At 39.3% G+C, this 24,239-nt stretch overlaps 1 protein-coding gene and 1 long non-coding RNA gene across 2 annotated transcripts; both read left to right on the top strand.

The window, feature by feature from the left end:
- The first annotated feature begins 12,603 nt into the window (after nucleotides 1-12,603).
- LOC133732401 (uncharacterized) lies at nucleotides 12,604-15,234 on the top strand. The gene is made up of 2 exons (XR_009857099.1): nucleotides 12,604-12,838; nucleotides 14,984-15,234. It is a non-coding gene; the product is annotated as an uncharacterized LOC133732401 (long non-coding RNA).
- A 2,126-nt stretch (nucleotides 15,235-17,360) lies between these two features.
- On the top strand, nucleotides 17,361-23,586 carry LOC133732679 (ABC transporter C family member 3-like). Its single transcript, XM_062160255.1, has 10 exons — nucleotides 17,361-19,838; nucleotides 20,012-20,098; nucleotides 20,199-20,846; nucleotides 21,016-21,180; nucleotides 21,574-21,868; nucleotides 21,980-22,197; nucleotides 22,294-22,599; nucleotides 22,708-22,771; nucleotides 22,878-23,117; nucleotides 23,212-23,586. The coding sequence occupies exons 1-10, from the start codon at nucleotides 17,385-17,387 to the stop codon at nucleotides 23,316-23,318; spliced, it is 4,584 nt and encodes a 1,527-aa protein (XP_062016239.1). The 5' UTR covers nucleotides 17,361-17,384; the 3' UTR covers nucleotides 23,319-23,586.
- Nucleotides 23,587-24,239: the final 653 nt, after the last annotated feature.

The raw sequence follows: 24,239 nt of genomic DNA, 5'->3' as shown, positions 1-24,239 counted from the left end.
TCCTTCCTTACGTACCTCGATTTCTCCTAGTCGAAATAGGAAAATGTGCTAATATTGATTTTTTAGTGCATTTCCAAGATTCTCCATCATTTCCTAGAATGATAAGAAAAACATAATAAATATATATAAATAAACACAAAGGTTAAGCAAAAGTGCAAGATTAAGGAAATAATTACTAGGTAATTATGGACCTAACAGAGTAAAATGACCATATTTTGCTTTTCTTTTGAGTTTGTAATATTGTTTTTGGTTTATTTTGGCGATGATCAAATGTTGGTGATTATTGAATGTTGGTGTCAGGCGATACGAGAGTTTGCAAGTGAGCATTTTGGCTATGTTAGCAGCACCAGTCGTTAGCAAGATTATTGACTTAGGCCGATGGTCGTTTGATTGCAATAGGCAACACAAGGATTGGCGAGAGATATCACTTGGCTATATCAGCACAACCGCCCGTGAGCGATATTTTTGATTGAGATCGATAGCCGTTTGATCACGGTAGGGTGCATAAGGGTTTGCGAGGGATAGCACTTAGCTATATCAGCACAACCAACCGTTAGCGATATTATTGATTTAAGCCAATACAAGGGTTTGCAAGTGATAGCACTTATAGAGCTATATCAGCACAACCAGTCGTTAGCGATATTATTTATTTAAGTCGTTTCAGTTTGGTTACGCGTGTGGCAGTAGTTTGGGATTGCTATACAGTATGCCCATGCCTTTAGCGATAATTATTTGTTTGGGCCATTGTGGCTTGGTTATGATAGGCCATACAAGAGTTTGCGAGGGATAACACTTTGGCTATATCAGCGTAACCAGCCATTAGTGATATTGTTATTGTACTTTGAAGTTATTGAGATGTGAGTAATAGCGATAGCTCACATAGGAGTAATATATGGCGATAATAGAGTAGTTTCATTAAATACTGCTTTAAGGCAGGGACAAAAGTAGATAAGATATGATCTTGGTGGTGATATAGTAGGTGGAGATAGATGACACAGGCGAGTAGTTTGTCTGGCGAGAGTGATCCTTGGGAGCTTAAGTTGATCGTTTCTCTCTATTTCGGGTAGTAACAGAGGTGCTAGCTAGGCGTTCCATGAGTGTGGTAGTATATTGCCATCGCTACCTTGCAGGTAAAAGATGGTCGGCCCTGTTGCTTCAACAATCTCGAATGGTCCTTCCCATGTGGGCTTTAGTCCTGTTGGGACTGGCATAATCTCCTTCATGACCTAATCCCCAACTATTAGAAGGCGAGGCATAATCCTGGCGTTGTAGTGGAGAGCGATACGCTGTTTGTTATTGATATTGCGCATCTGTGCTCGTTCTCGGTGTTCTTCCTGGAGATTGTGGTTAAGGTTCAAACCTTCTGACTTTGCTGCAGCGTCGAAGCATGCGATTCTGTCGCTTTGGATCTCCGGCTCTACAAGGATTACGGCTTCTGTGTCAAAGGACATGCAGAAGGGGGACTTGCCATTGGCTTCTATTAGTGTTGCCCTGATAGCCCAGAGGACTTCAAGTAATTTTGCTGCCCATAGGCCCTTGGCATCGTCGAGTCACTTTTTCAAATTTTGTTTGATGATCTTGTTGACCGCTTCTACTTGTCCGTTTGTTTGGGGGCAAGGTTCTAAAAAACGCTAGGCGCTAGTCGGGCGGTAACCCGGAGCCTAGCGCCTAGGGGCCTAGGCGGATTTTTATTTTTTATTTTTTTATTTTGATAATATACAATTATATAAATAAAAATATATATTTATTATAATTTTTATAACAGGTAACTCTCTTCCTACAAGAGATATGAAAGATACACATTTGACTGCTTCTATATCCTTTTATTTTACCACTTTGTATAAAAAAGTAAAAAACATAATGTCATGACCAATAAGGATTATAAAAAATGATATCCCATCTATCTATCGAGTTCCCGAAGTTTCTTCTCTCCATTCAAAACCCTAGCCGCACAAGCTTTTTCTCCGGCGTCCAGCTCTATCCCAGCGGCGCTTGTCGCTATCTCAGTGGCGTGAGCCGAACCCAGTGACGCGAGTTATCTAGTCGCCGTCCTTAATTTTAGCGACGCGAGTCATCCTAGCGGTGTCTTCGTGTAGTTATCGTTCCCAGCAGTGAAAATCATTGATTTCTTAGTGGTTCTTAGTCATTCACAGCAGCGAAGTCGGCGGTTGAAGTCCAACCTCATTGTTGATCACAGCAGCGGTGTTCTAGGCTTATCAGAAATCATCTTGCAGATTTCGTCGCCAGTAGGACAAGACCTCCCGACGAGATGATAGTGCTTAAAGGCTGCTTCTCCTTTTCCTATCTCTGGGCTTGGGCTTTTAGGCTTTGCTTCAGAATTGGATTACAAGGAGATTGCGGGCTCTTTGACCCATTTGCTAGCTGTGCCTATATGGAGTGTGCCTTGACACCCTCATCCATTACTTAGCAGCTTGGCAATTGGGGGAGGAGGTCCTTCTAATCCTCCGTGCCTAGCACTAGAAGTATGGTCTTTTACTACTTGCATCTTAGTTCCTCTAGTTGTACACCAATTGAGATCACTAGGGGACTAGGTTACTGTTTCAAAGGGAGGTTGGTAGTAAGGATTTGTTTTCTTTGTTTTAGGCTCAATAATGGAGCGTATGTGTTAACAGTGAGGGTCACCTGTCTTTTGCTTGGCGGCTTATGTCATTTATGATTTTGGTATAAGACAGCATTTGATGTACGTGCCTTCTGGCCATGATAAGTAATGAAATTATCTATTCTTCAAAAAAAAAAAAAAGGATTATAAAAAATGATAAAATAAAAGGGTTAAAATATTAAACAATGCCAACCCACAAACCACTAAAAGTGAAATCATCGCAAAGCTCATGTCAAAACCAAGAACAATCAATCTCAGAAAGCTCTGAACTTGAACCTTTACATTAATGGTTCTGCTTCATCTTCCCAGAAGCCACATATCACCTCTTCACCCACTTCACTCACTTCTCAAAATTCAAACCCCCTAAAAAGCTAAACCCATCTTCACCCTCACGCTCTTCTCCTCCCCCAAATCCTCTCTCTTAATCTCAGAGCCCATCCCCATCTCACCTCTTGAAGAGCTATACCCAACTCGAAATCCCGCTCAAGAAGCTCTTCGTGCTGTCACAGACGCAATCCGATCGCGAATCAAATTGTCAAGTTTGGTTGATTTGGTTCGGGATTGAATTTGTTAGGATTTGAATTTGAGATCTTTGTTATGATGGATTTGTTAGTTAGTGGAATTAATCTGTTGGGGTAAGGTTTGTTTGAATCATGGTTGTCGATTCCAGATTCGAGTTTCTTGATGAAGAACGAAGCAAGTTGCTTACAGCATATACCAGAAGAGGAAAACAATTCCTGAATCCAGGGCCTAGCACCTAACCTCCACCTAGACCGTCTCGGCGGCCACTGAGAAACCAAATGCCTAACTCAATTGACTAGCCCGAGATAGGTGCCTAGCACCTAGATGCTGCCTAGGCCACCTAGGCCTTTTTTAGAACCTTGTTTGGGGGTGGGCAGGCGAGGCGTACCTGATCTTTGTGCCATACTTGCTAACAAATTCTTTGAGTGTATCGTTATCGAATTGTGCACCATTGTTGGTGATTATTGTCTCAGATTCTAAAGGAAGTTGATCACTTTGGCTCTGTGATGGTGGCGAGAGCCTCTACTTTTGCCCATTTTGTGTTGTAATCCACAGCGACAATGGCGAACTTCAACTGTCCTGGGGCTGTGGGGAATTTCCTAGTGAAGTCAAGTCCCCACTGACAGTAGCCCAAGGGGCAATTATAATGGAGAGCGGTACTGAAGGTGTAAGTGGTGAGTTGGCAAACTGGTGGCACTTCAGGCAAGCATGGCAATCCTTTTTGCGTCGTGTTCAACTGTGGGTCAGTAGTACCCTGTGCGAAGTGCTTTGAAGGCCAAGTTCCTGGCTCCCAAGTAGTTGCCACAGACTCCGCTATGTAGGGATAGCAATACTCATTGTCCCTCTTTGAGGTAAATGCCTTTCAAGAGGGAGAAGGATCTACCTTTCCTGTATAATTTGCCCTCTCAGAGAGTGTACAATGTCGCCCTCCTGTGTAGCTTGGTGGCGATTGTCTTATTTGTTGGTTCAATGCCCTTCGATAGGTACTTAATGAATGGATCCATCCATGAGGGTGGCCTTTGCCCTTCAGTGGTGAATATCTCCGAGAACAGTATGTTGATACTCAGTTTGTCCAAGACCTCTACCTGTAGGTTTCTGATATTGGTACCGGGTGGCAAGGTTGCCAGTTTGGTGATTGAATCTACCTTTGAATTTTGTGCTCTCGGTATCAGGGTGATCGTGTGGGAGGCGAGACATTGTTTGGGCAGGGTTGTGGCGAGAGATTGTAGTGGGACAAGTGAGGTTCCTTTGCCTGGAAATCGCTACCAACCTGGTTCACAATGAGTTGCGAGTCACTGAAGATTTGCAAATTTTTGACTCCTAGCTCTTTTGCCAATTGGACCCCTACTATCAGAGCTTCATACTCTGCCGTGTTGTTGGATGTTTTGAACTTGAATCTTAAGGCGTATTCGTATGTGCGCCCTTTAGGATCTGTGAGCACCCTGCCTGCCTCGCTAACCTTGTTGTTGGAATAACCATCGACATGGAGCATCCATATTAGGGTGGAATTAGGTTGTTGATTTGTCTCGTTTGGGGACTCTTCCGTTTGCAAGGGTATGAACTCTGCAATTAAATCCGCAGCAGCCTATCCTTTGATGGCAATTCTTGGCATGTATTGGATATCGAACTCCCACAATTCGATTGACCACTTTACTAGTTTGTCTGATGATTCTGGTTTCTAGAGAACTTATTTTAGTGGCTAGTTAGTGAGTACATGGATAGTGTGTGCTTGGAAGTATTGCCTTAACCCTTTGGCAGCGGTGAGGAGTGCCAGGGCGGATTTCTCGATATCGGAGTACCTGGATTCTGCATCGTTGAAGTCTTTTCCGGTGTAGTATACTGGTAGTTTGTCGGCATCTGACTTGATACACATTTACGCAAGCGTACGTATCATTGTCAAGATAGGGAAGTATTATGCCCAAAGTTATCGTACCACGGAGATTAGTGGCTAACCCACAATCCTTGGGTAATCGGAAATAAAGACACTTAGCACACAAAGAAAAAGGAAAGGAAAATAAATAAAAATGCTACTCTAAGGCACCAAGCCTTAGCAATGCTCGGCTTTGGTTTGCACCGAAGCCTAATCAAAACTAAGACCTAGTTATGACTATTTACAATGAAGTAGGAAATGTCACCGAAAATGTAATTTGCATTTCTAACAACTAAAGTGCAAGAATTTAAATGAAGACTTTAATTAACAACTAAATTAAATAAAGCAAAGAAAAGTAAGAAATGATATAGATATGGGATTGGTAGTTAGGGATGAATGCTAACCCTAATTCAATGCTCTAGATGCTAATTTGATTTACATGCAATTTATTAAAGATGGTAGAAGCCGTACCCAAGGCTTTTCAAGGCTCAAGGGCCGAAATTCCCTTTCATGGTATTCCTACTCCGGTTCAAGGGCCGTAAGAACTCACTTGACATGAATTAGAGCCGGTTCAAGGGCCACTAATTCACATCAAGAGGCCTAGAGTTCGAGGAATTAGGCAACTAAGCTCACCATAATTGCGATCAAGCTAATCATGTAGTGAACCATGCTTGTACTTCCCACAAATATTAAATCGGGGTTCTAGCTCTAAAATCTAAGGATGTCATCCCCTAAATTTTAATCTAGACTTATTAAAACACATATCCAAGAGTTGACAATTCCTAAGCATGCATTCTAATCGATTATCACAAAACACAAGCATCCAATAATTAACAAATTCCATATATAAATTAAATTAAGCATCCATTACATCAAATTTGGGCTAGGGCACACAACCCTAACCCCCAACAAAATTTCTACTCACTACCCATAAATATATATATCATCAATTCCATCAATTTCATATAAATAAAAGAGGAAAAGGTATAGAAGAGGGAGAACAACCAAGTCAAGTTACAAATGCTAAAAAGCAAACATAACAAGCCTTGGAATTATAATTTCTCCCTTTTACCCAAGTGGTGATTAAACCCCTTATGCTTGAAGTGCTTCCCATTTGAATCTTGTGAAATTGATGAGAAGATGGATTTTGGTGAGGTGGATCTTAGTGAGGAAATGTGGATCTTGGTGAGGAGAAGAAAAGATGAAAAGAAGGAATCTTAGAGAGGTGGATCTTAGTGAGGAGAAGAAATCTCGGTGAGGTGGGATGGATTTAGATGAGGAGAAGGGAAAAATATGGAGAAGCAAGGGAAAGAGAGCAGCCCAAAGGGCTGCTGCTCTGTTTGGTCGTGCGGCAACTGTGCGTTCCCCCCCCTGGTTGCAAAGAGAAAAGGGTATATATATGGCCTAGGTTAATTACCGTGTGTGCGGCTGTTCGTGTACAAGAAGAAAGAAAATGAGAGATAGGGACACGTGGCAGCGGCTGAGAGGAAGGGAGAAAATGAAAAGGAAAATAAAAGAATAAGGAAATGGCTGCACGTGGGAAGAAGAAGAAGGGATCAGCCATGCTGACGTCATCATGACGTCAGCAAACATCAAAGTTTTTTTTTTTTTCTTCTTTTTCCTTTTTCTTTCTTTTCCTCAATTTTTTTCTTTCTTCTTTCTTCTCAATGCACTTCCACAACATATTATCGAAGGTGATTGAATTCCGCTCTCTTGATGGCGTTGACTACGGTTGACCCGCATTGACTATTTCGTCCTTTTGTCGGAAACTCCAATTTGCTCCAATTTTGCACAATTTTCTCTCGTTTCCGCAATTCCGCTTATTTTCTACAAAGTAAATAAAAATGGATTAATTACATATTAATTGACATGAGGATTCGCTTATTTATAGTGTTTTAGATATAATTACACGCATATAAATGCGTATAATCACACCCCCACACTTGAACTTTGCTTGTCCCCAAGCAAACTAAATGTAAATTAATTTCCAAAAATCTATTAACTCAAACACAAATGCTCAAACATAAAGAAAGCGCGGTATTAGCCTTTCCAACCATAATCCTCGGAGAACTAATTATGTACATGACCATGAAGTAGATGTAAGCACAACATAAGATTTTTGAATCTGTGAGGCAATTAAGAAGCACATGTGAAAAATGCTCAAGTATATGCATGTGTTGACCATGTGTCAAATCAATCCACCACAATCAAATAGGCACATAGAAGACCCGATATAACCCGCTAAACTCACATAGGTTCACTACATATTACCGCTCAAGTGTTTAGGGGCTATATGTGTTTCACTCAAAAGCAATTTCACAACACGCGCCGCCATATGCTTGCTCTTCGATCTCATCTCCACTAGGTAACCCACAACATTCAAGATCAAGAGGTGTTTTATTTGGTTGTAATGGGGCTAAGTGTAAGTGGCTAATAGAAATGAAAGATAAGGAAAGACAACGTCCATGGAAATCGGTGAAGCAACTCTCTCTTGTAGAGATTTAAGACTTTTGCTTTCGAATGCTAAGTCACTCACTCTAATCCCAATGTACAACCCACACTATACTACGTAATACTTTTTTTTTTTTTTTTTTTTTCACACAACTTACTATTTTTTTTTTCTTCTACTTTTTTTTTTTCTTGAACTTTCTTTCCATTTTCACAAACTTTCTTCTCTCCCTCTTTTTTTTTTTTTTTAGAACTTTCTTTTCTATACAAATCACTCACCCCCACACTTATTCTTATATAACCTCACACTTTTGACGTTTTCTTTTCTTTTGAAGCACTCAAACATAAAGTCATTCTCTCGAATCGCTTCACCAACTACCATGGAAGGGTAAGAGAAAAGTGTTTAGGCTAGGTAGGGATTTGTGGTGCAAATGAATAAAAAGGCTAAATAAATAAATAGGCTCAAAGTGGCAATCTAGAGGTAAATATTTTTGGGTACATGCTTCTTTGGCCATGGTGGTATATAGTCCTAATGCCTCAATCCTTTCTATCATGTCGCAAGCTAAAAGTAGCCTCGAGAGGTCTCAAGCAAGTCTACATGCTTCTCTAACTATGATGAACGAACCTAACATAGGCTATGTGCACACATATAGTCAAGCATAGATCACATATACACTTAATCACAAAACAAATTTAAAGTCCTAGATCATGCTCAATCTATCCACAATCATAACAAGTTAAGTCCATGTCTCGTCATTGGGGTTGGAAAAGGCATTAACCACTAATTCTAATTACAATAAGCTATCTAACTTTTTTTTTTTTTTTAGGGCGCCCGAGCCCTCACCCCCACACTTAAAGCCAACATATTGTCCTCAATGTTGTAAAGTGAGCTCGAAAGCTAAATCCATGTCGGAGTTAGGCATGAGAGTGAAGTCCGGGCAAAAGCACAAAAATTAACTACGAAAATAAAAATCTAAATGCGGAGTAAAGTTACGGAAAACCCCCTTTGTAGACACTTCCATTACTCACGACCTTCGGAGAAGACCAATATGAGACACCAACCTCAAGGCACAAGGCCTTGACTTCCTTAACGTATGCTCCAAGCTAGCTCTAGGTGCTCATGAAAGATCGACTCCATTGAGAAATATATAGTGTCCAAAGAGCAACGCGTCACAAATAGCCCATCAAAGAATAAGGACAAAGATCCTCCATTAAAATCATAGGCTTGACCACCTCCAACACACCTCAAAACAGCCCTATAATGGCCTCCATTGAAGAATTGAAGTGCAAGAAGTCCAACCACCCAAGTGAACAAAAACTAGTGAGTGCAGCGAAATTCCAGCAAATGACCTTTCTGTCTTCAAATGCTCATATCTCAGACACAAAAAGTGATAGATAAGTGAGACTACTTGGAATGGAAAGTAGACTTGGAAAGCTTTCTATCCATACAAAGTGAGCCACCTATATCCAACTGAGATGAAAAATAAAGATGGTCAAAGTTGCCAGCTAGTAATGAAATCTGCTGCTGACCCTCAGTCACCAAAACTGCAATAAGTTGGGATCCAGAGGTGCAAAGAGAGTGAGACCAACTGAAAATGAAAGTAGACTCATCTTGATACCCTCTATTAAAATTTCACTGGAAAATCAATTCTGAGTCAAAAATCGTTGGCCTCCAAACTCACTGTTGTGTTCTGCAGTTTCTGCTGTGCCCTGTTTCTGACCTCTGTCACTTGGAACACTATATCTGAAGCTAGGAAGGTTCAAATCAAAAACTGTTTCTCCTGTATATAGAGAACATGTGAAGACACATCTCTGAAAAATTTTAGCCCCAAATTGCTTTGGATGTAGAAGATGTAGCTTCCTAAAGTCACAGTACAGAAGCTGTCTCTGTTCTGACCTCCATGCATTGACCATTGAATAACTGAAGTTCCAGACACTCAACAAGGCTGAAAATTTGGCACAAGAAAGTAGACATACAGGAGAATAGCCCCAGAAAATTTCAACTCAAAATAGCATGTATATTGGAAGCTATAGTCACCCAAAATCAACTGAACTTCTGAACAGAAACTGCTCACTGCTATATTCATGCTTTCTTCACACTTCCAACTCCGAACACCTCCCATCCTCCCAAAATGCCTCAAACGCTTTATTCACAACAAAAATAAACTACGAAAGAAAGAAATAGTACCGATGATGTGCTAGGGTTGCCTCCCTAGCGAGCGCTTTGTTTAAGGACTTCATTGCCGGTCCATAAAACGTGAACTTTGTCAAGGTGGATACTTCTCAAGTGCGACCACCCTATTGTTAGGGGCTAAGGGACTCCTTGACATGTCATAGAGGCAAGACCAAGAGCTATCCATGAAGATTCCAATGGGTGACCAAAAGTGTAGCTTCTTAATCTTCCTCCTCTTCTCTATTTTTCTTCTAGAAGCCAACCTTGCATTCTCCTTCTCAAGTGATGTAGAAATAATGCTCTTAGGAACAATAGGTGGTAGAAACTCTTGAGAGTGATGAGAAATAGTGAGTGCAAGTGCTCCACTTCCTTTCCAATCCATCACCTCATTGTAGAAACATTGACCACTTAATGGTGGATTGAGAGGTAAAATTACCTTAATCTCAATCTTCTCATTAAGAACATAAGTGCTCAATGTTTTACTCTTTACCTTGGGAAGCACATGATGGATCTCCGTGGATGTGGGAGGAGAGAAAGTCCTTGGCTCTTCAATTTCTTCATCATCACAAGGTATTGAAGAACTCTCTTCCTCCTTGGGAATATCGGCCTCAACAATTAAGGGAATATGGTCTAGCTCTTCAAGCTCCGCCTCTTCCTCACTAAACAAGCTATCCTCTTCTTCGGAATCATCTTCATATTTCTCTTCTTCGGAATCATCTTCATATTTCTCTTCTTCATTGTGAAGATTAGATTTCCAATATTGCACCGGTTCCTCCGAAGTGTAGTCTCTCAACCCACTTGCTTCAAAATTTCCATAACCAAGCACACTTTCTTGTACATGAACATCACTCTCTCGATCTTGAAGAGGCAACTCTTGCTCATGATGCTCAAAATATACTCCTTCTCTTGAATTGGGCTCCACTTGATCAAAGAAAGAATCTTGCTCATGACAAATGGTGAATGGTGGCTCTTGCTCAAGACTAGGCTCAAGTTGCTCATTGGAATATGAAGTCATTTCTTGAGAAGCTTGCAATTGAGCATTGAAGGCTTCCAATTTAGCATGCAATCGAGCTTGGGAGGCTTGCAATTGAGCATTGGAGGCTTCCAATTGAGCTAGTTGTTCTTCAAGTGATGGCTTCCTAGGCTCAAAAGCTTGCTCTTGTGGATATGCCGCGGGTACAAATGGCTCTTGATACATGGCCATCTTGTACTCATACTCTCGCATAAAATCCGGGTACTCAAATCTCAAAGAGCATTCAAAAGGTGAGTGCCACGGAGAATTACATAAAGCACAAGGTTGGTTGTAACAAGGCATAGGACTCTCGGCATATGTATTCCATTCTTGATAGCCTTCACCATTATAACTTTGTTGCTCATATCCCCTACGATCATCCCATCCATAGCTCCATCGATCCATAGCTCAATGTGAGAAAAATAGATGCCTATGAGTTTCCACAAGTGAGATTAGTAACCAAAAATTATAAAGAAAATAGAAAAATAAGCACACAAAACAATGAAAACATAATAAACTAACTAAATAACAAAACTCTTTTTTTTTTTTTTTTTTTTTTTTTTTAATAACAAAGAAACAAAAAAAAAAATATGCCAAAGTGACCTAGAACCGATTTACCAAGGGATTAAGGCTATTAAACCCTAATCCCCGGCAACGGCGCCATTGACGTAATCGGAAATAAAGACACTTAGCACACAAATAAAAAGAAAAGGAAAATAAATAAAAATGCTACTCTAAGGCACCAAGCCTTAGCAATGCTCGGCTTTGGTTTGCACCGAAGCCTAATCAAAACTAAGACCTAGTGATGACTATTTACAATGAAGTAGGAAATGTCACCGAAAATGTAATTTGCATTTCTAACAACTAAAGTGCAAGAATTTAAATGAAGACTTTAATTAACAACTAAATTAAATAAAGCAAAGAAAAGTAAGAAATGATATAGATATGGGATTGGTAGTTAGGGATGAATGCTAACCCTAATTCAATGCTCTAGATGCTAATTTGATTTACATGCAATTTATTAAAGATGGTAGAAGCCGTACCCAAGGCTTTTCAAGGCTCAAGGGCCGAAATTCCCTTTCATGGTATTCCTACTCCGGTTCAAGAGCCGTAAGAACTCACTTGACATGAATTAGAGCCGGTTCAAGGGCCACTAATTCACATCAAGAGGCCTAGAGTTCGAGGAATTAGGCAACTAAGCTCACCATAATTGCGATCAAGCTAATCATGTAGTGAACCATGCTTGTACTTCCCACAAATATTAAATCGGGGTTCTAGCTCTAAAATCTAAGGATGTCATCCCCTAAATTTTAATCTAGACTTATTAAAACACATATCCAAGAGTTGACAATTCCTAAGCATGCATTCTAATCGATTATCACAAAACACAAGCATCCAATAATTAACAAATTCCATATATAAATTAAATTAAGCATCCATTACATCAAATTTGGGCTAGGGCACACAACCCTAACCCCCAACAAAATTTCTACTCACTACCCATAAATATATATATCATCAATTCCATCAATTTCATATAAATAAAAGAGGAAAAGGTATAGAAGAGGAGAACAACCAAGTCAAGTTACAAATGCTAAAAAGCAAACATAACAAGCCTTGGAATTATAATTTCTCCCTTTTACCCAAGTGGTGATTAAACCCCTTATGCTTGAAGTGCTTCCCATTTGAATCTTGTGAAATTGATGAGAAGATGGATTTTGGTGAGGTGGATCTTAGTGAGGAAATGTGGATCTTGGTGAGGAGAAGAAAAGATGAAAAGAAGGAATCTTAGAGAGGTGGATCTTAGTGAGGAGAAGAAATCTCGGTGAGGTGGGATGGATTTAGATGAGGAGAAGGGAAAAATATGGAGAAGCAAGGGAAAGAGAGCAGCCCAAAGGGCTGCTGCTCTGTTTGGTCGTGCGGCAACTGTGCGTTCCCCCCTGGTTGCCTATAAGTGCAGAATTATATAATTCATGATTCTTTCAATGATATCAGCTGATCGAGAATAGATTGTTCATGATCCACTAGTTTATTTTAGCTAACTGATCAAAATTCTCATCCTTACAGGTACTCGATAAGAATGGGGCTGCTCCAGCTAGAAGTGTTTTGGTGTGGATTCTAATATAAATTTGAAAGTATGCTTAGTAGTAGCTGTGGTTGATAATCTGGCCATTTTTTTTACTTCTAATGAAGGTGCTGCAGTGTTGGCATGGCTCATCTTTGTTTTTAAACAATCTTTGGCTGGTCTTAGAATTGTGATTGTTGGTTGGTTATAGATGATGGGTTTCATAATATTTTTCAAGGGCTAAATACTAGTTAGTACCCTGTGGTTTAGGTCCAAAATCAATTCAGTCCCTGGACTTCTAATTTCATCAAAAACACCCCTGCACTTTCAATTTTGATCTAATAGGTCCAATTCGTTAATATTCTTTCAAATAGTTGGATTATTTGTTGAAAAACTATTTATTTTTAATAGTAGGACTCACTCCTAAATTGACAATGCAGACCACCTTGACACCACATCATAAAACATAGGCCATATATGATCCACATTAACAAGTTAAATAACTCAATTGTCGGAAAACTAACAAATTGGACCTATTAGATCAAAATTGAAAGTGCAGGGGTGTTTTTGATGAAATTAGAAGTTCAGGGACTGAATTGATTTTGTACCTAAACCACAGGGTAGTAATTTGTATTTAGCCCATTTTTCAATTTATGATATTTGGTGGGTTATACTAGCTTTGGTGTGCAATCCACACCTTTTTTTTTTTTTTTTTTTTATAAATGGAATATTCTTTTGCGACGGCAAAGTATCCGTCGCAACGAATTCACCCCACTTTTTTTTCTTTTTTTTTTAAATGACAAATCTTTTTACGACGGCAAAGTACCCGTCGCAAATAGTTTAGCCATTGCGACGGCAGCAGTTTTCCGTCGCAAATACTTTTTGCAACGGAAATTTACCGTCGCAAATGGATTTTGTGACGCCACCTATTGCAACGCCAACATTTCCGTCGCGAAAAGTTTTTTCCGTCGCAAAAGCCCAATTTGCCGTCGTAAAATAGGCGTCGCAAAAGCAATTCTTTTTAGTAGTGTTTGCGTGATGATTTTGTGTAAATGATGTGGGTTGTTGTGAGATGATTTATTTGAAGTTGATGGGTGATCATCGACTTTGGTGTTGATGGGTGATCATCGACTCTAGTGTGAGTTGTTGACCTGTGTGGTGATCTATGTAATGACTTGTGTGGTGATCTGTGTAATGACCTGTGTGATGATTGGCGTTATTAATGGATGTTTTTAGTAAACGTTTCTATTTATTTCTATTATTGAATTGTTTGTTTTCTTGGTAATCTCCTTAACTAAATTCTATGCAGGGATTGCTATGATTTTATTGATTGTTTTAATGTAATTCCCTGAACTAAATTTTATGCAGGGACTACTATGATTTTTATTATTTGTTTTAATGTAATCTCCTGAACTAAGTTATATGCAGGGATTACTGTCTTTTGAATTGTTTGTTTTAATGTGATCTCCTGAACTAAATTATATGCAGGGATTACCGCTTTTTGAATTGTTTGTTTTAATGTAAATTCCTGAACTAAACTCTATACAGGGATTTATATGATTTCTATTGTTTGTTTTTAATGTGATCTCCTGAACTAAGTTTCTATGCAGGGATTACTGATCTTGCTTAATTTTTATTGTGAGTACAGTTGTGGTTTGTGATCTCTAGTGAGTGGGATATGAGTTGTGAGGTCATGATTTTGGCAAATGCTTTATGTTGAGAGGAAATGAGTGTGATCTCGTGGTTGTGTCGTTGAGACAAATGAAGGATGATCTGGTAGATTGTTGTGCTTAAAAAGTTACTGGAGTTTAATTGTAAAATTGATGTGGTGCGAAATTAGATGCATGAGTCGAGAGTCAAAGCATGTGGGTTTTAGTTTTGAGTTATCTTACATGAGCATGATATTGTAGGATATGAACTTGATGTTTTTGTTGTGATAATTGCATATCGATTTTGTTAGGTTGAGATCTCCTGAACTAAACTATATGCAGGGATTAGGAATTGCTATGATTTGAATTGTGTGATTCTAGATGATCTCCTGAACTAATTCTCTATGCAGGGATTACTAAGTTTTACCAGTGTGATTGTATGTTTGGTTGTGTTTTGTGGAGTTAAATGTTGTTGCTTTAATTTATCTCACGAGTTGAGAAATTATAAGCATGAGTGACGTGAGTCATATTAATTGAGTTTACTCATACGAGCTTAAAAAGCTTACCGGGTTTGTTGTTTGCAATCCCGGTGCACTATTCCATGGTGTACGGGTTATTGTGCAGGTTAGAATATCGATTAATTGTCGTCGAAGCTGAGGTGTACGTTCGGTAGCGTGGATGTCGAAGGGTACTCTTAGTTTTAAGTCTTCCGCTGTGTAGTGAGTTGTGGTGGATGTGTTTACTTATTGAATTGTCATTCAGTTTAATTTGTAAACTATCTGTAATGTAATATGTGACTCTAAAGAACGAGTCGGTATTGACATTGTGAGCTCAGTTGTTTAGTTGCTTAATTTAAATGAAAAATTTTCTATGTGTTTTTCTTGTGCTTGCTAAGTTATTGCGTTTCAGATTTGAATTTATTTATTCAAAATTCGGGGCGTGACACTGGCGCTTGGCAGGTGGAGGGTCTTGGCGCAGGGTACGCCACCATGTATATCAGTATTTGGCCGTAGACCTCGATGGCGTTGGCTCTGGTAGCAGGAGTCCGATATTGTTGGAGTTTTCCATTTTGAATGAGGTGCTCGATGGCGTTCTTGAGGGCGTAATAGATGTTTGTATCATGGCCTACTTCTCCATGATAAGTACAATACCTGCCGTTATCCCTTGGTTTTTCCTGGCCTGTTCTACACTTTGGTGGGCATGGTATGATATCTCTGTGATTGTTCCAGATGTCCTTGTAAGAGGTAGTGAGGGTGATGAAGACTTCCTACCTGGGTGCATCGTATTTGAGTGCCTCTCGATATCAGTTGCCGTCATATGGTGCATCGCGATATCAACTGTGGTTGGATGTGGTGTGCTTCGCCTTCTAGCGTCTAACATATTCTTGTACAAGAACTCTAGCTAAAAATCTAGAAAATCTATCTAAGGCAATATTAAACTCATTAAGGTCTATGGGATGCTCGATGAAGCAAGCCTAACCAAGCAAGAACAACCTCGCTTCATGAGGAAAAATTATTCATCTAGCCTTATCTGCCAGCACGCCATTGTGGTATAGGTAAAAACTAGAAACATCTCAGAAAAGCATATAGAAATTATTCCTACTTAAATAAGGCTTGCAACCTAAAAAATTTAGACCGATGCAGGCTCCTTCCTTGTAGGGTCGGAGATTGAACGGTGTTCAACAGCTAACAATCTCGGCAACGTACAGGTTGATCTTGTTCTTACTCTTGTCCAAAAAAACTACAACAAATTCAAACAACCCTAGCAGCAGGCTGTTAATTCTGACACGACTTGATAACACGACTCGAAACCCCCACGATTAAAAAGTGGGTCGTTCGCGGGTCAACCCATCATGATCCATTTAATAAACGAGTTGGTCGCGGGTCAACCCGCCAACACAAAGTGAACCCGTATAACCCCCGTATAACTCGATTATGTTGTACTTCTTCTTGAAATTTTGGACGTTGGGAGTATTTGATCCCAGGATTGGACAATTTGAAATATTTTGCTTCATCAATATTGGATTTAATTATTTATGAATTATATATAACTATCTATATTCTTCATCTTTTGGGGTTCTTAGTAAATTTAATCATTTGATACATTTTTTTAGTTAAATGGGTCGTACTGTTGACCCTTAAATGAGTCATTTTGTCCAACACGACACGACCTATTTATTAAATGGGTTAAGCGGGTTGGAAATTGATAACCCGTTTAATAAATAGGTTGGATTTGGGTATAAATTTTTGACACTATTATTAAATAGGTTGGGTTTGAGTTTGTCTCTTATGACACGATAAATACCTTGACCCGACACGACCCATTGACAGCCCTACCTAGCAGCCCAAACTGGAGACAAATCCCGAAGGCCCAGTCCTAGGCAAAACCAGAGCAGGAGGACAATGTCCCTGCACCTCCTGTCGATCTTCGCCGTTGCCGGTGAGGGACCTTTCCAGCACCGCATCAAGGCTGAAAATCTGTCACTGTTGGAAGATGAAAGACATGTTCAGTTCGTGTATGGTGACCAAGTGAGATCTTTCGGTGACACTATTCAGGTCTAGTCACACTTGGAATATTGCTTCTCTTAGTCAAAACATGTGATTGGAAACTTTTACCCAATTGCCTGCCAAGTAAATAAGTGGGGATTTTATGTTGAATTTTTGGACAGTAGGAGCGTAGGAGCGTAGGAGGGAAGTAGGCCATTGTTGGAGTTTTCCATTTTGAAAAATATATATGTGTGTGTATATATATATATATATATATATATATATTTTTTTTTTTACTAACTGTATAAAATTAAAATAGAAGATCTCATTGGATAAACTCTATCAAATACAAGATAAAAATCAAAAACAGTGCATCAGTATGACTTCACGTTTTCTCTGGATTGACGCCATTGTAGTAGATTTACATTTACTGTCGTCATGTGAATCTTGCCCACTACGCTACCCAAGGAGAAAACAGCATGAGACTTTTGGACTAAATAAACGCACTAATTCAACACACAGTCTATCTCTTTGTAGTCATGTCTCAGTTCACTTACAAAAGCCACACTAATCATTCATTTTTAACACAAACCATGGAGCTGGATGATCCATCAATGCACGCCGTCTCTACCTTTTTCTCGTTCATGTATTCAGGTACCGATTTCCTTCTTAAACCCATTTTCATTCGTGGGTTTTCTGGCTCATTACATCTGCTTCTGTTATTTGTGTTGCTTGTCTCCTGGGTGTGGAAGAAATTCAAGGGGGGTGATGGAGGAGGAGACCCAAAAGAGGGGTTTAGGAAAACTGAACCTTTGCACTTTAAGCCCACTTTAATCTGTTGTCTTGGTGTTTCTGCAGTTAGTGTTGGCTTTTGTTTATTCAACTACTTTTCCTGGTCTAGATATGGTTGGTCTGAAGAAAAGCTAGTGACCCTTTTTGATTTAGCAATTAGAACACTTAGTTGGGGTGCAGTTTTTGTTTACTTGCATACCCAATTCTCTAATTCTGGTGAATCAAAGTTCCCATACTTACTCAGAGTCTGGTGGGGTTTCTACTTCTCTCTTTCATGCTATTGCTTTTTCGTAGACATTTTTCTTTACCAAAAACACGTTTCGTTACCCGTTCAATCCTTAGTTTCTAATGCTGCCTTCCTTATCTCTGCTTTGTTCTTTATATATGTGGGGTTTATTGGGACGAAAAAGGGTAGAGATACCCTTCTTGAGGAACCCCTTTTGAGTGGCACAACAAATTCTAGTATAGGTAACACTGCAGAATCAAATAAGTCCAAAGGGGTTGAAACTGTGAAAACCCCTTATTCAAATGCTGGATTTTTCAGCATCCTCACTTTTTCTTGGATGAGTCCTTTAATCGCTGTTGGCAATAAGAAAACATTAAACCTTGAAGATGTTCCTGGACTAGACAAGGGTGATAGTGTAGTTGGGTCCCTTCCAATTTTTAGAAATAAGCTGGAGTCAGAGTGTGGTACTCTTAGCAGAGTTACAACACTTCATCTGGTAAAGGCATTAATCTTCTCAGCCTGGAGAGAGATTCTTTGGACAGCTTTGTTTGCACTGCTTTCCACAGTGGCTTCTTATGTCGGCCCATATCTAATCGACACCTTTGTGCAATACCTCTATGGGCGACGTGAGTTCAGAAATGAGGACTATGCTTTAATTTCTGCATTTTTGGGGGCGAAGGTTGTGGAGTGCCTCTGTGACAGGCACTGGATCTTCAGGGGGCAGCAGATAGGAGTTAGAATGAGAGCTTTACTGGTTGCCATGATCTATAATAAGGGTTTGAGCCTGTCTTGCCAGTCCAAGCAGTGCCACACTAGTGGTGAGATTATCAATTTTATGACTGTTGATGCTGAGAGGGTTGGCGACTTCGCTTGGTACATGCATGAACCATGGATCATCATTCTAGAAGTTGCTTTGGCCCTCTTTATTTTGTATAAAAATCTTGGTCTTGGTGCAATCGCGACTTTAGTTGCAACTGTAATGGTTATGTTGGCAAATGTTCCTCTCCGAAAATTGCAAGAGAAGTTTCAAAAGAAACTAATGGAGTCAAAGGATGGAAGGATGAAGGCGACATCTGAGATTTTAAGGAACATGCGGATTCTCAAGCTTCAAGCATGGGAGATGAAGTTTTTGTCAAAAATTATTGACCTCAGGAAGATTGAGACAGAATGGTTACGAAAGTTTGTTTGCACTTCGGCCATGACCTCATTTGTCTTCTGGGCTGCCCCTACATTTGTGTCTGTGGTCACCTTTGTTGCTTGCATGCTTTTTTTCGAGATCCCTCTGGAATCGGGGAAGATCTTATCTGTGCTTGCAACTTTCAGAACTCTTCAAGAGCCCATCAACCTTCTTCCAGACACAATTTCAATGATAGCACAGACAAAGGTATCCCTTGAAAGAATTTCATCATTCCTTTCTCTTGATGAGTTGAAGCCTGATGCTATAGAGAACCTTCCTAGAGGTAGTTCTGATACTGCAATTGAGATAGTAGATGCAAATTTCTCTTGGGATATATCTTCACCTAACCCAACATTGAAGGATATAAATCTCAAAATTAGCCATGGTATGAGGGTTGCTGTTTGTGGTACTGTTGGCTCAGGCAAGTCAACCTTACTTTCTTGTATTCTGGGAGAAGTGCCCAAGATATCTGGTGTTCTTAAGTTGTGTGGGACAAAGGCCTATGTTTCTCAGTCACCATGGATACAGAGTGGCAAGATAGAAGAAAACATATTGTTTGGTAAAGTGATGGACAGAGAAAGGTATGAGGGGGTTCTCGAAGCATGTTCGTTGAAGAAGGACCTGGAAATTCTACCATTTGGTGACCAGACCATTATAGGGGAGAGGGGAATCAATTTAAGTGGAGGGCAGAAGCAAAGAATACAAATTGCGCGAGCTCTATACCAAGATGCTGATATCTATCTGTTTGATGATCCTTTTAGTGCTGTTGATGCTCATACAGGATCCCACCTTTTCAAGGTATTTCACTTTGTCTATTCTAGTGGCATTACATTCAATCTAAATTGGGCCTTCAAAATTGTTCAGTCCCTAGAACTACTGACTTATGCAGCTCAAGCTATAAATGCTTCTTTAAAAAATTTGAAAGAGTTGGACCATCATAATGAAAAATTTACTTGCTATTTGCATTGCAGGAATGTTTGATGGCCCTCTTGAGTTCCAAAACAGTAATCTATGTCACTCATCAAGTGGAGTTCTTACCTGCTGCTGATATTATCTTGGTGAGAAATTTTATAGTTTTTTGTTGGGATTTCAACTGGTAATTAGATGTGTTATTCTCTGTTCGGTTTCTGTTTACTCAAACTTATTCCTTGTTATTAGGTCATGAACGATGGAAGGATCACCCAAGCTGGAAAGTTCAATGACATTATCAATTCAGGAACTGATTTTAAAGATCTTGTGGGAGCACACAATGAAGCTTTGTTTGTGCTTGATTCTGTTGGGGTAGGGCCAGCTGAAAAAACAAGCATCAGCGAGGAAGATAACAATTCGACTAGTACTAATGGGGCTGTCAAAGAAGTAGACAACAACGATGTTGAGGATTGTAAAATAGATGATTTAGGTGTGCCAAAAGGGCAGCTTGTTCAAGAAGAAGAGAGAGAGAAAGGTAAGGTTGGGTGGTCAGTGTACTGGAAATACATTACCACAGCGTACAGAGGTGCTTTTGTGCCTTTTATATTGCTTGCACATACTCTTTTTCAACTCCTTCAAATTGGAAGCAATTACTGGATGGCTTGGGCGGCTCCTGTGTCAGCAGACGTGAAACCTCCTGTTACAAGCTCTATGCTTATAATTGTCTATGTGGCTTTGGCTGTTGGAAGTTCTTTTTGTGTCCTTTTCAGAGCTCTGCTTCTTGTAACGGCAGGGTACAAGACAGCCACTATACTCTTCCATAAAATGCACTTGTGCATTTTCCGTGCTCCCATGTCATTCTTCGATGCCACTCCAAGTGGAAGAATCTTAAACAGAGTAAGCAAAACATATTTACAATATTGGTGGATGCAAAAAGGAATCAGATGAACTTTGTGTAGTGTTCTGCTTTTTATTTAATTTTTTTTTTAATATTTATTTTATTTTATTTTAACCCTGTTTCCTAGTCCTTCTGATGACCATACTGACTGTTACAATTTTCTTGCAGGCTTCTACAGACCAAAATGCATTGGATATGAACATATCAAATCAAGTTGCCTCCTTTGCCTACTCAATGATATGGCTTTTAGGATATATTGCAGTGATGTCTCAGGTGGCATGGCAGATTTCCATCATATTTATACCTGTGATTACAGCCTGTGTTTGGTATCAGGTAATACTTACTGCCTTTTTCAGAATTCTGTTACTTGGTGTGTTCTGCTGATCCATATGTCACATGAAATCTAATATGGAACTAATAATCTCACGTTAGTGCTGCATTATCACTGTTCATGGCTTGTGCATGCTCACTAATTCTCAGTTCAGGCCTAGACATTCCCTAGCTGACTGCCTTAGCAACTGAAATGTTCTGTTTGATAAATTAGTAATATCGAAAACTTCCTCCCTCTCTTGATAGCTACTTAAATGACTGAACAGAGAGAACATTGTCAATTTTTATCCCATCAAAATTCCAATTTATCTGCAACTAAAACCTGGAAGATTTAGTAAGTGTATTAATTGTGAAAAAAAAAAAAAAAAAAAACCTCACAAACTTATACTCCTGCAGCAATATTATCTACCTTCAGCACGAGAACTTTCAAGATTGGTTGGAGTATGCAAAGCTCCTGTGATACAACATTTTGCTGAAACAATTTCTGGATCAACTACTATTAGGAGCTTTGACCAAGGATCTAGATTCCGAGATATCAACATGGAACTGATAGATGGATATAGTCGGCCAACGTTCTACACCGTTTGTGCAATGCAATGGCTAAGCTTTCGTTTGGATATTTTGTCATCCATTACATTTGCATTGTTTTTAGTTTTCTTGATCTCTGTTCCAGAAGGAATGATAGATCCAGGCAAGTGATAACTATCTGGATTATTATTAATTTTCAGTTTGGAACACAATAGTATAAGACATCCAGACATTCTCCACTTCTTATTTGTTTTGCATTTTTTTTACCATGAAGGCATTGCGGGCTTAGCCGTCACATATGGAATTACCCTAAACGCTTTACAAACTGCACTTATATGGAATCTTTGCAATATGGAGAACAAGATAATATCAGTGGAGAGAATACTACAATATACTACTAGTATACCAAGTGAGCCTCCTCTGGTAATAGAATCTAATAGACCAGATCATTCCTGGCCATCACGAGGAAAAGTTGATATGCATGATCTTCAGGTACTCGATGTTCTTGTTTACTAGATTCAGGCCATATTCTTGAAATAAATATAGCGTCGTTCATGTCTGAATCTTATGCCATGTTTATGTACATAGGTGCGGTATGCTCCACACTTGCCACTTGTGTTGCGCGGTCTCACATGTACCTTTCCTGGAGGAATTAAAACTGGGATTGTGGGGAGAACTGGCAGTGGAAAGTCAACTCTTATACAAACTCTTTTCCGAATCGTTGATCCTGATGCTGGCCGGATTTTGATAGATGGCATCGATATCTCTTCTATTGGGTTGCATGATCTGCGGTCTAATCTAAGCATTATCCCTCAGGACCCAACCATGTTTGAAGGAACTGTAAGAAGCAATTTGGACCCACTTGAAGAGTACAAAGATGAACAAATTTGGGAGGTTAGTTGATTTTCTGACGAGGATGATAGGAAGCTGCTTCTTTTTATATGATGTTCATAGTGGTACCTCGTGGCACTAATACATAAAAATATCTGTTAATTGTTTTAGGCCTTGGATAAGTGCCAACTTGGAGATGAAGTTAGGAAGAAAGAAGGGAAGCTGGATTCTGCAGGTTAGTTCTATATATGGCTCTATTCCAACATAGAGGCAATATATGATGTATTTCCTAAACTTATGTGGTAGAAATGCTTTTGTTCATGTTCATATGGTTGCTGCAGTCAGTGAAAATGGAGAGAACTGGAGTATGGGTCAGAGGCAGCTCGTTTGCCTGGGCCGTGTGCTCCTCAAGAAAAGTAAGGTCCTGGTGCTTGATGAAGCTACTGCATCTGTTGATACTGCTACAGATAATCTGATTCAGCAGACCCTTCGGCATCACTTCTCAGACTGTACCGTCATTACTATTGCGCACCGAATATCTTCTGTTCTTGACAGTGACATGGTTCTTCTTCTAAGTAATGGTTAGTATTGCCATATGATCAATCCTTTTGACTTCCTAATAGTTACCATTGACCCTCCTTTTCTTTTTAAAATTTGTCCTTGATTCTGTTTCAGGGCTTCTTGAGGAATGTGATTCTCCTGCAAGATTGCTAGAAAACAAGTCATCAGCTTTTGCCCAACTTGTAGCGGAGTACACAATGAGATCGAATTTCACTCTTTAGTAATTTGACTGGCGATGATTATGAAAAGTAGTGGTGACTATATTCTTATTCAGGCTTGTGCTTAATATTTTTATCGGGAATATTTTTAATGCTTTTAGTACATTCAAGAAATTTGATGATCATGAGAATTTGATCAAGCTGTGATATTTAATGGTTGAAATAAATGTCTGGTAGTAACTCACCAGCATTCAGGTTCTGTACTGTAGTTTACTGGGATAATGCTTCTTGCTTATGTCATGATTCATATGAAGCAAATAAATGATTTCTAACCAACCAAAAAAATGATTTATCTTGTCTTTTACCACATGAATGACTAATGTCAATAGGTTAAATTATAGTGAGTGGCGTAATAACTTACTATGACATGCTCCCTACTTGCTTGATCCAGTTCTGTTCTTTCCTGACGTTTTTTTTTGTTCTTTTTTTTTTTGGCTGTAATGACTAACTAAAAACAAAATCTGGAGCTGAACATTCCCTCAAACAAATCTGGAGCTTCCTGTGAATACTCAAGTGAAACAAAGGATATACCACAATCAGTTTTCACTACAATATCCCCTACATTTGCACAATCAACTTCAATAAATGATTCTACGGGACGTATTTGGTAGTTTCCCAGCAATCTGAGGTTATTTGACAACACTAAAGTTGACACTAGAATCAGTATCAGATATCAGCTTGCACCTGTATTTCCAGATAAACAGTCGAAATCATCTAGATCAGTTTGTCTTTGGAGTTGGGATTTTGCACTAAAGATTCGACGATGACCAACTCCGAATTCTAAAATAGAAGAGAAACTATCTCCTCGGTCAGCTTGCCGCATTCCAAAAATAATATATATACTTGATTATTATTATTTTTAAAGAGTTGCAGCACACTCTTCATCATACAAATAAAAAATAAAAAAATAAGAAGAAGAAAGCG

Source organism: Rosa rugosa, chromosome 2 (assembly GCF_958449725.1).
Source record: "Rosa rugosa chromosome 2, drRosRugo1.1, whole genome shotgun sequence".
Taxonomy (NCBI): Eukaryota; Viridiplantae; Streptophyta; class Magnoliopsida; order Rosales; family Rosaceae; genus Rosa; species Rosa rugosa.
The sequence above is the reverse complement of the archived record's forward strand: the minus strand, read 5'-3'. Positions and strand labels throughout refer to the sequence as shown.

Bases quoted from the DNA above. Each gene is read 5' to 3' on its own strand.
- LOC133732679 (XM_062160255.1), top strand. From the start codon at position 17,385: ATGTCTCAGTTCACTTACAAAAGCCACACTAATCATTCATTTTTAACA. The intron at 20,847-21,015 runs GTAAGCAAAACA...ATTTTCTTGCAG, and splicing joins GTGGAAGAATCTTAAACAGA to GCTTCTACAGACCAAAATGC. The intron at 22,198-22,293 runs GTACTCGATGTT...TTATGTACATAG, and splicing joins TTGATATGCATGATCTTCAG to GTGCGGTATGCTCCACACTT.